The sequence below is a fragment of the Diaporthe batatas genome (assembly GCF_019321695.1).
Source record: "Diaporthe batatas strain CRI 302-4 chromosome Unknown Contig00009, whole genome shotgun sequence".
Lineage (NCBI taxonomy): Eukaryota > Fungi > Ascomycota > Sordariomycetes > Diaporthales > Diaporthaceae > Diaporthe > Diaporthe batatas.
In genome coordinates this window covers 415,072-426,078 of record NW_025408556.1, presented here as the reverse complement: position 1 = coordinate 426,078, position 11,007 = coordinate 415,072, and the positions used below count along the sequence as shown (strand labels likewise).

At 57.6% G+C, this 11,007-nt stretch overlaps 4 protein-coding genes across 4 annotated transcripts; 2 read left to right on the top strand and 2 right to left on the bottom strand.

Moving 5' to 3' along the window:
- Positions 1–502: 502 nt before the first annotated feature.
- KVR01_007751 (proteasome regulatory particle base subunit RPT3) lies at positions 503–2,607 on the bottom strand. Its single transcript, XM_044787339.1, has 2 exons — positions 2,068–2,607; positions 503–1,985 (listed from the first exon to the last, which is right to left on the bottom strand). Exons 1-2 carry the CDS (start codon positions 2,358–2,360, stop codon positions 1,016–1,018), a joined length of 1,263 nt encoding a protein of 420 aa, XP_044642729.1. The 5' UTR covers positions 2,361–2,607; the 3' UTR covers positions 503–1,015.
- A 726-nt stretch (positions 2,608–3,333) lies between these two features.
- KVR01_008083 (uncharacterized protein) lies at positions 3,334–5,699 on the top strand. Its single transcript, XM_044791276.1, has 3 exons — positions 3,334–4,359; positions 4,531–4,598; positions 4,667–5,699. The coding sequence occupies exons 1-3, from the start codon at positions 4,191–4,193 to the stop codon at positions 4,826–4,828; spliced, it is 399 nt and encodes a 132-aa protein (XP_044643061.1). The 5' UTR covers positions 3,334–4,190; the 3' UTR covers positions 4,829–5,699.
- Positions 5,700–5,956: 257 nt separating this feature from the next.
- Positions 5,957–7,263, top strand: KVR01_007887 (uncharacterized protein; the record flags this gene model as incomplete). Its single annotated transcript, XM_044782137.1, has 2 exons — positions 5,957–6,465; positions 6,595–7,263. The coding sequence occupies exons 1-2, from the start codon at positions 6,139–6,141 to the stop codon at positions 7,261–7,263; spliced, it is 996 nt and encodes a 331-aa protein (XP_044642865.1). The 5' UTR covers positions 5,957–6,138.
- KVR01_007927 (uncharacterized protein) lies at positions 6,945–9,519 on the bottom strand. The gene is made up of 4 exons (XM_044788401.1): positions 8,829–9,519; positions 8,699–8,748; positions 8,510–8,633; positions 6,945–8,438 (listed from the first exon to the last, which is right to left on the bottom strand). Exons 1-4 carry the CDS (start codon positions 9,021–9,023, stop codon positions 7,758–7,760), a joined length of 1,050 nt encoding a protein of 349 aa, XP_044642905.1. The 5' UTR covers positions 9,024–9,519; the 3' UTR covers positions 6,945–7,757.
- Positions 9,520–11,007: the final 1,488 nt, after the last annotated feature.

The window sequence follows — 11,007 nt, the reverse complement described above, 5'->3', positions numbered from 1 at the left end:
AGGATGAAGTCCAAGTTCTAGGACCGAATTGTAAGTATGAAGACTGGCAGAGAACTGTCTCCTCGCAACAGATACTGCGGAAGCAGCCCCTGGGAGCAGATACTGTGATACCCTCCCTCCCTCGGGAAATCCTACCATCGTCTACAAGCTCTTTCAAATTTTGATAATGAGGCCCTGTCTAAATCGGCCGCCCAACACGACCGACTCGCCATGCGTGTCCCACCAGGCAGGCCCCCTTACGAAAAACGATGTCGTCCATACTCTCCGTCCTCCGCTGCCATGAACAACTGCAGCACCAAGACATACATGCACTGATATCTGAGGCACCCATGTAGCAAAACGTCTAGTGGCTCTGGCGCCGATGTTTTCCACGGATTTATTATTGATCATCGGCGGTGCCGGCTAGTCATGAGCTGAAGATTTAGTCACCCGACTCCAAGCCAGCTCGACCTCAGACAGCTGTACATACATACACGCTTCTCGAACCTGATGTGTGAGCTGCGCTGCCTCTGCAGTTTTCGAGCAGGATATCAGGTTGGGTGCTGTAAGCCTCATTGTATAGGGGAGTGGGCGACATGGGATGACCACTCCTTTTTTGCGTTTGCCTAGGCCATATGCCAGCAAGCCCGCACCGTGGGTTTGTATCCGCTTACTGAGCACCGATCACAGTGTCAGACAATTAGTGTCTCAGGTGCGCAGCACGGAGGATATGGAGAGTCACAGGAATGAAGGATGTTGGGGGGCAGTCCCGCGCCTTGACACGGGCTTGTAGCGAGTTGATCTCCAATTGTGGTAATTATCGACACAAGTGGATATGGGGTTGAACCTGGAGCCCGAAGCAGGCCGTCAAATAATATCGTCATGTTGTACATTTGGAGATGCCGTGTTGGTATGTCCCAACACTGGGTGCTATCCTTATACATCTCCTGCCAGCTGTCTATTCCATTGCCACCCATTGCAATGCACCAAGTTTCCATCCTGCCCGGTGATCTCCAGTGCTCCCACGGCCGTTCGTTTATTTGTAGAACTCAAACTTGTTCTCGTCACTCGTGCCCTTGACTTGGCTTGAGTACGCGTCATCCAGATCGCTCTGGATGATGTTGTACCTGTTCTTCCTCACGGCCCGCAGGCCAGCCTCCTGCATGATGGCGGCAATGATAGCGCCACTCAAGGGGTCATTGCGCACGATCAACGAGTCAAGGTCGACCTCGGGCGCGAGACTCATCTTGGATGCGATGGTCGTGAAGATCAGTCGCCTCTCCCGGCGGTCCCGAAGCGAGGGGAACTCAATCTTTCGGTCCAGACGTCCAGGACGCAGAAGCGCAGGGTCGAGCGTGTCCGCACGGTTCGTCGCCATGATGACCTTGACGTTGGCGGTCTGGTCGAAACCATCCATCTGGTTCAGCAGCTCGAGCAGGATACGCTGCACCTCACGGTCGGCACCAGTCTGGGCGTCGAATCGCTTGGTGGCGATGGCGTCGATTTCGTCGATGAAGATGATGGCGGGCGAGTTTTCCCTCGCCATCCGGAACACGTCTCGGACCATCCTGGGTCCCTCGCCTAGGTACTTCTGAACAAACTCGGATCCCACGACGCGGATGAAGTTCGCGGTTGTGCTGTTTGCCACGGCCTTCACCAACATTGTCTTTCCTGTTCCTGGTGGGCCGTACAACAGCACACCACGAGGGGGGTCGATACCAATCTGCCTGTAGAGGTCGAAGTGTGTCAGGGGAAGCTCCACAGCCTCGCGGATCTCCTGCTTCTGCATGTCCAGGCCACCGACGTCTGCGTAGGTCACATCGGGCTTCTCATCCGAGCCAAGCATGGCGATGGAGGAGTCAGCCTCGGGCGGCAGGATGTCGACGAGGGCATTGGAGTGCCTGTGTAGCGCGACCGATGACGAGGGCTTCAGAAGCTCGCGGTCGAGGGTGGAGAGGATGCGGACGACGTAGTTGGAGCCGGTAGATGACTGGACAATGCCGGTGCTGTCGCGATGCCCTGTCAGCTCACTGCGAGCGGGGGGATGTGTGCAATATGTCTGTTGGGCGGCGACTTGGGGAGACTCACTTCTGGTCGATAGCCTCCATGAACTGGCCGATGACCAGGGGCACACTCTGGATCCTCTTGATCTCCTCCTGGGCGCGGACGAGCTCCCGCTTGAGGCTTCGCTGCTCATCCTTGATGTACTCCTCCTGCAGCTGAATGTACTCCAGTTGCCTTTGCAGCTTCTTCAGATCTGCGTAGTCATCACCGGTGTCCGTGGCGATCCCCTCGAAGTTATCGATGGCCGGTATCGTCGACGGCGCCGGCTTTTTGATGGATGCCAGGCCCGCCGGGTTTTCTACCAAGACGTCACCCATCTTGTCGGGTCTGGATGTATGTGAGGCGAGGTTGGCGGCTGACACGACGAGGATGGAAGACGGCAACGATGGCAAGAAGAACCGAGGTGTTCTAAAGAGGGCGAGGCGGGAGGGTGGATTGCTGCTTGGTTGGAAGTAGTTGGGAGAGGCGAAGCTGATGGAAGTTGCTCCTAGCTCTGGCCGGCTCCAGGCACGCGAACGTCAACGCCAGCTCCTCGGCCACCCTGCAACTCTTGCTGAGTCATCCAGCAGCTCGTCCCTTCCAAGTTGAGACCCACCGCGATTAAGCATGAGAGGCTAGGCTACATAGGTACAAAGTGGCAGTTGACTTAACTGGTCCGTGCTCGTCCAGCACCCGGCAGCTCGAGGCAGGTTGGCAGGCAGGATGGCATACCAGACTGACTGCCAGACCAGGCCCCACCACCTTTGCATCCGCGGCCCCAGCTTTGAATGGGCCCGTAAGTCCCCGTTCCAGCATTGCCTGGCTGCCTATCCCATCCCGCCCCCCTGCCGAATACGATACTACTGGCCAGACAGCTCATGCAAGACCTGTGCCTCACTCGGCAGCAAGCGCCCTCTGGACCATGTGTTGTCCACGAGAGCCCAAGTCCTCCATGTCCTGGACCGAGCAGGATACTGTGTCACATCGTCAGGGAGAAGAGACAGGTGGTTCTGCCGGGTGAGCAACAAGGCAACGAACCCGATATCCACATATAATCACCAGGTTCGGGCCGGGATGAGGAGCCCATGGGGTGGTTGGTGAAGCCAACCTGCCAACCTAGTGGCACATGCACCCATTCTGGCAATCCTGCCTGGCATCATACGGACGGGGACATGCTGTAGTCGCACGTACACTGTAGATAGGCACTCGTGTGGCACGGAACCATAGCTGAGACCAGGCGAGGCGGCCATGTGCCTGGGCTCTCGGGGAGCCTACCTTAATTCTCCCTCGACAACCAGGCTAAGTGAGTGGCTGGCTGGCTGGCTGGCTGGCTCGAAGTCAGGTAGTCCTGCATCTGGCTATACCCACATGCATATCCACACAGCAGCCGTCGGAGCAGCCTGTCTGCCTGTTCGCCCGGCTTGTTGCAGTCGAGACTGCGGTTTCCTTGCTGCCCAGGTCAATCATACCAGAACCCGTGTTACTGACGAGTCTGGGGCTAGCCGCTCCAGGTAAGGCAGAGCACTCAAAGGTACCAGACCACCGTGTGCCTGGTGACTCCCACCAATGTATCCCCGCACTACGGCTCACGCCTGGCGATACCTCTACCTTACAGTGCGAGACCCGCCGGTGGGCAGCAAGGGGTGGCCTGCTGGGAGTTTGGGACTGAGTGGGTGACTTGCCGTACGGAGTACTGGCTGGAGAGCCTCCTGCTTGTACTGTGGTACAGTCACCTCACAGTCCGCTGTTCGTCCGACTCATCCTCTGCTCTCCAACCTTCGCTTCCACTCCAACCTTAACCGCAACCTTTCCCTGTTTTCTTCTGCAGTGCCTGTTGCTGCCGCCGTGGGATTTGCATTTCCTCCCACTCGTCACTTCACTTGTCGGCCGTCATCCTTTCGCCGAGTTACGCTGTAATCCTTTGACGTCTATCTTTCGCCTGTCTGCTAATCTCCCTGTCGTCTTCCCTCCCCGACCTCCCCAACCCGCCTTGGCCTGCCGTCCGTCAACTCTCTGATGATCTCTCCTCAACCTGGCAGCCTGTTGTTCGGTGAGCCCTCGCTTCCCGGACAAACAACACCAGCACCGCCAGCAGCACCATCACACGGCTGCCTCCTGCAGGCCGCGGCCCCTCGCTGCCATCTACGGTAACCTGCCGTCCCGTCACCATGTCGTCTTCCATCGACATCCCCGCCCAGTCCCAGAGGCAGCCCAAGGTCCACAGCCCCATGAGCTCCTCCTCCTCGACTTATTCCACCTCGCCCACCACGCCCTCCAAGTCCTCCAACTCGGCCCAGAAGCAGAAGATGGCACACGAGCGCCGACCGAGCCTGCTGAGTGAGTTGCCAATCCCAACCCAGCACTTTAGTCCCGCAATGATTGTCGGTCGCTTCGGCTGGTGCACAACAAGGTGCTGGCTGGCACCGGGCCCTCAGCCTCCCCACACCGCAACCCCTGTCACGTCATACGAGGGTCTGTTACCGTTGGCTGACTTGTCTTGGTGGTCAGGCTCCGCTCTCTCGGAATCCAAATCCACCACTATCAACATCGGGGACGAGGACGGCCCACCTCGGCTTGTAAGTAGCATCCGACACCGGGCAGGCCGGCCTTGCGAATGTGAGCTGACAACGGCCTCGTGTGACAGATCTCTTATCTCGCCACCAGCCAGGGCTTTGAATGGAACCCGGAGCTCTTCCTGCCCTCTTACATCGATTACGACTATACGCCCCTGGAGAACAAGCGCGAGCCTGTCAAGGAGATCACCCTGACGGACGAGGAGATCCAGAACATGTTCCCCCACAACTAGGCAGGGTTCTCTTTTTTTCTCTGCATTCCCATTCCGGTCGGCTCTAGAACGGTTGATTCTCACGAGAACACTTGTCTTCCACCCCCAAACAGGCGCACTGGACGGCATTCCTTGGTTTTCTTTTTACAAGACATGGGCCGAACAAATACGACAGGAGGGTTCCCAGCAGGAAGACGCTGCAAGGGACACCGACATCCGATACCATCACCATAGCAGGGGTTCCGGGTTATGTTTTCAGACTGGAAGCTGGGGGTCTTTTCTCATTCATTGCTGTTCTGGTAGTATCTTATTCCCCACGGCGGTCTTTCGTACACTCATCATGCTTATGATCTTAGTCAGGGGGTTTTTGGATGGGGCGTTCTGTTATTTCTTGTCGTCGGGTATGCGCACAAGGGGGAACACGGTCACCTGGTCGTTAACAGCTCTACTCAACAGAGAGACCCGCTTGTACGTATCTGACTGCTTGTAAGACATTGTTGGCACTCCGCTCAGACATTGCTCCAAGAAGAGATGCGACAATCCCATGGTAAACCTAATCGTTATGACTTGCTTAGGTGGTGCTTGGGTTAGCAGTGAGATGTCTCCTATGGGAACAAAGAAGGTTTGGAGAATATCCAACGTCGGCATCCCCAGACCAGGATCCTGTGGGACCGGTTCCAACAGGACTGACTGACAGATATTTGTTCAATTTTGGAATCAAACTTGTGCAAGGGGCCATCCATTCCTGAAACGGCATTATACACAATATCCACAGCCAAGGAACCACAATCCCATGTTACTGTAATGGCCTTCGTGTTGGCATGGTCCAAGGCGAGACTGCCGCCAGGCCATCCCATGTTACTTCATAGCTGCAAGCACTTCCGGGTCCCAGCCCTTGCTGCCTGATAAGAAGCCCCGCGGTCACTGATAAGCAGCAGCTAGCGCCGGTGTCGGCCAGTGAGGGATGGGTGCAGGGGCTAGCAGGCTAGGTGGGCAGGCGGGCTGGCGGGCAAGGTTCTTGGCGCTCCCATGCCTGCCTGACATGCACGACCCGCATTGGGGCCGGGCAGCTCGACGCGCTACGCGGGTTTAGCAGACAGCCGTTGCAGAAGAGGCAACATGGCGATGGCACTGAACGTTGAACACATCTATCTCTCAAGACATGTACGACGGGAGCGGCTCGCCCTGCAAGCCATGATCAATCCTCCATGATTTCCCCTTTTGGGTGCCTTTAATGAGACATTGACGTACCGAATGAATGCGGTACATTACTTATCCTGGCCCAGATAGTATTTAAACAACAACAAAAAAAAAAAGACAGGTAGATAGAAATGAACAAGCCGGCTCGAAGGCGCTCCTCGTACAAACCCAACGAAGACCTACAAGCACAACAAACTCAACCACAACATTCACAGGCTGATGCCAACGTGCCGTCCTCGGCGACCAACAGCGACATCAAAAACAAGGACAACGGCAACGCGATGGACGGCGCGCACCGCAAGATCGAGCTGCAGTCCCCCGAGGACCTGACCTTCCTCATCAACAACGTGCGCCGCGCCGCCGGGGAGCACATCAACGCCGCCTTCCCGCCCGTCGACGACGCCCACGATGACGGCGCCGACGAGCTGCGCGTCAGGATCGACAAGCTCGTCGCCGATGTATGCCTTCTTTTTTTTGCTTCCCTTCTTTTTCTTCCTACTGTCCTACCCTTCCTCAACAAACGCAACCAAAAAAGAAGAGAGAGCACAAGAGAGGCTGACCAGCTCGACGCGCGCCCAACAAAACAGTACATCTCCCAAACATTCACCCTCGCAGCCCCAAACCTCTCCATAAACGGCTTTGACCTCGACGCCAGGACCTTCCCGGCCGTATACCTCGACTCCCCCTCGCCGTCGTCAACACACAACCTGCGGAAGCGGCGCGGCGGGGCCGACAACAACTCGCAACCAGAGGAGATAGTGCAGTACGAGGCGTTCGACGCGCGGAAGCGCGCCCGGGTGGAGGAGCTCGCGCGCGAGGAGGAGGACCTGATGCGCGAGATCGCGGCGCTGAAGCGGCGCGTGCCGGCGGCCACGGCAAAGGGCTTCGCGGAGGGGTTCTGGGAGGGCGTGAGGGCGGACGAGGAGGCGCTGGGGAGGGCGAGGGACGGTGCTGTTGCGGCGGCCGTGGGCGGCGGCGGCGGCGGGCGCGATGACGAGGGGCAAGAGGAGAAAGGGGGGGAGGAGGAGGGACAAGGAGGCGAAGAAGAAGAAGAGGGGGCCGATGCTCGGAAGAGCAACAACAAGCCCAAGGCCCTCCTGGATGGCATCGGGCCGCTGGAACGACAGCCCCGCGTGGAGGCGGACCATGCGGCCGTGGTGGACACGCTGGGCCGCCTGAGGAGGGAGATGCCTGCGACGGTGGCCAAGATGGAGCGGGCGAGGGTTGCTGGCGAGTATGTTGTCACCGAGAGGTGAACCTGTCCCTTCCGAGGAGGGCGGTGTTTATGGGAGCTTGTTTGGCGTTCCTGGCGTTTAGGAGATGGCGCTCTCTCCACGTGGAAGAAGCATGGAGTTGGTTTCACGGCTGGCACGATACCACGGCGGTTTCTACCATGGCACTTGTTGAGTGAGCCCTTGAAAGCTCCTACAACTGGTGGGCTGAAGTTCCACCAGGGCCAAACAATGTACCTCACGTCACGGATTTGGGAGCATGGTCAACTGTGCAAGATGGGGACAGGATCCTGACAGTCTCAACCTCATCTTGGTCTTGTGATTTTGCGCGACAATAGACGCAGACGCAGGCACTACTTTACTTTATGCCCCATCTCATGCACCTCTTTCCCAGTGCTTCTTTTCTACCCATGCGCTTCCTCGATATTTAACAAACCCAACAATTATGTGTACGGGACCCCCCGCCCCCCCGGCTCCTCAACCCCAAACACCACCATGACAGACCTACTACAGAGACTCTATGCAGCTTGAGGGGCAGGGGCGTCAGCCTTGGCGCCCTCCTCGGCTGCCGCTGGGGCCGCAGCCTGGTCGGCGGCAGGAGCCTGAGGGTCATCCTGCTTCGTCTCGATCGTGGTCGCGGGCGCGGCGGCGCCGTCGGCCTTCTTCTCCCACTTGGCGGGCCTGGCGTACTGGGGGTCGGTCCACGGGCCAATGTCGCTGAACATGCAGCCGCCGGGGCACTCGCAGGTGCCGCCGAAGGCCTTGGGCAGGGCCTCGGGGGAGACGTGCTGCAGCAGCTCCTTCTGGTAGCCGCTGCCGAGGATGTGGATCTTCTGCACGGTGACGGGGTCGATCCAGCCCTTGATGGCGCCCCAGATGGTGGAGAAGCCCCAGGGGGCGTTGATGACGAACAGCTTGCCCAGGCGCTCCGGGTAGTAGTTCTGGGACATGTTGGAGGCGGACTTGAGGTAGCCGTAGACGGACGGGGCCTTGCCCAGGCCGACGCCCTTGAGGTCCATGATGGTGCAGCACGTCTCGAGGAGGTGGCCGGCCTTGCGGGAGCAGGCGGGCAGGCGGGGGTCGGCGACGCGCTCGTACTCGACGGCCAGGTTGGTCAGCATGCGCTCCGAGGTGGTGATCTTGTTCATGGCGGCGATGTCGACCTTGCCGAGCTGCTCGATGTAGATTGGGCGGCCATCCTGTCGGGCACGCTCCCTGTTAGTGAATGTTGGAATATCGACGTTGGGGGGGAGGGGGGGCCGCATCGTACCTTGTCGGTCCCGTGGTAGTACTGAGGGTAGAACTGGAATATTTGCTCCTTCTCTGGGTAGTCCCAGGTGGGCAGCAGCTCGTCAAGCTTGGTGTCTTTCCGCCACTTCTCGGCGTCGATGAACCTGCGGCAGGTCAACAAACCATTCTCGGGGCATGCTGGGGAGGCAGAGGGCAGGATGCGGCTCACATCTTCTCGGTGGCAGCGAGGTCAAACTTCCGGGCGCGCAGGAACCGCAGCTGGAGGCGGATGACACGGTCAGCTCTGCTCCGAGGGCCACATGGGTGCTCGCCGGACCTCAGATCAGGCAGGTACATACCAGGGTCAGGGAGTCGAGGCGATCGGTGTAGCCCTGCTTCTCGAGCGACTCCCGCAGCTGCTTGACTGCGGCATTCTGCTCGGGGGTCAAGTGGCCAGGGTGGCCGTTGACCTTGACGGGGGCGACGATGGGGAAGTCAAAGTCGTCGTACTTTGGGTCGAGCTGGATGCCCTCTGTTCCTGTTGTGGCAGCCATTGTGGTTTGTAGGTGTGCTGGAGGCGGCGGCGGCGGGGGTGATGATGCAGGAGGAAAAAAGGCGGGATGGGAAAGTTGAGGGTTGAGGGGGATGTCGGGGGGATGTCGAGGGATGTCGAGGCCAAGTAATTGTCTTTTGCCCTGCCCGATTATGAGACCAGAAATTTGACCACAGCTGGAAACGGTCGCGCTCAGGAGGCCGAGGTGTAGGGGTCCAAGAAAGAAGCGGTGTTGTCCAGAAACATGCCCAGGGGGTGTGTGGTGGAGCAAGGCGAGCAAGGCGAGCAAGGCGAGAGCTGGCGTGGCGGGCGTGGCAGGCGTGGCAGGCGTGGCGGCCGGCGACGCTGTGATGTTCTCCTGTCTAATTTGAGAGCGCCCCGTTTTTGGCCGTCTGATGTTGTCTGTGGTGGGGGGGCAACTGGCCTGCTGGGAGGGTCTCTCGGCCGGGGGTGGGCATCTGGAGGGGACGTCATCAACCGCTGCTCCACCGCCGCCTGCTCTCCTGCACCGCCAGCACCGCCAGCACCGCCCCAACCCGTTCCTCGCTCTTCTAGAGCATTTCCCGGTTGGCCAGTCAGATCCATCCAACGGGGCGAGGGCCAGGCCTTGCAGGGCAGAAATGGATGCTGCCAGGGCCCCATTCTCATCCAGATCTCATCTCATCTCATCTGGTGCCCAACTCGACTTGCAGTCTTGTTGACATGACAGAGTACATGAATCGGAATTTAAACTGTCCAAGTGCGTGCATGCACGCATGCATGTGCCCCGGTCGTCTCTCTTTGACTGGCTGTATTTTGCCACGGGCATCTTCTGGCTGTATCATTCTCCTCCACAGTATGTGGTGAAGTCCGTAATTCCCTCTGTCAATCTCCCTCCCCACAACGTCCACCGCCTTGTTTGCGCCCTGTGCACAAGTTAAGATTGTCAGGGTGGTAGCATTCAGCACCCTGAGCCCCAGTCTTTGACAGCCCACCTACCTAGGTACGTACATCCTTGTGTTCTCTGTGCGTAGCCAGGTCTATGTAGTATGCACGCCTGAGTTGTAGGACTATATGACTTTGCCTCAGTACACTACTGCTGTGCCCTGGCGACTAGAGGCAACGGGAAAGAAATTGTTATGCTTCGGTAACCGCGTTGTTTGACTTTCTAATTGCAGCATTGCACGGCTGTACTACGGAAATAGAAGCTGCACAGTACGTGATTTCTGATAATATCGCTTTCAAAAGCCCTGCGTCATCAGCAGAATCGGCGCCACCGCCTCTTATATAAACAACCTCGTCAAAGGCCGGCCTTGCCGTCGCCAGAATTGGGTAATCATAGACACCAAATCCAGTAAACGCTACTCCAATTCGACGTCATGTTCCCCGGTTTCAAGTAAACTCGTCTTGCAACGGTTTTAGAACAGCAAAGTTGTTACCAAAGGTGTAAGGTCATCGTGTTCCATATATAATGCCGTCCAAAGTCCACATCACAGAGGTCTGGCTCATACGGTGCGCCCTGCAGCAGGTATCTATTTACACAGAATGAGCCGACTATGACGCTCAGGTTCCCGGGATGCTTGCATGCGAATGCAGATGCATGGCTGTATGAGCAAGGAGAAGTTTAAGGATACATACCGAGTAGTCTTCAACTTCATGTGTAGGATATGGGGTAGGTTGTTGAAGGCTGAGAAGATGGTAAATAGATAAATAGTTGATTGTAGAAATATACTGTAGCCAAAGTCTTCCATGGGCATACACAACGAAGTCAAGTATGACTGGCGATGGCCACTGCGGCAGGGCCTAAGAGAACAAGGGGAAGTCCACTGGAGTTCAATTGAACGAGAGGACAGCAAGTCGTCACTCCACCGCTTGGGTGCGGCAGTCATCACTTACGTTTCCCGTTGTTCTCAGGGAAACACATAATCAGCCCGCAAGTATTCCTTGAGGAGTCCTGATACTGGTCAGTTACCTTGGAATTCGTTGCCACGATCTATCTGTCAACG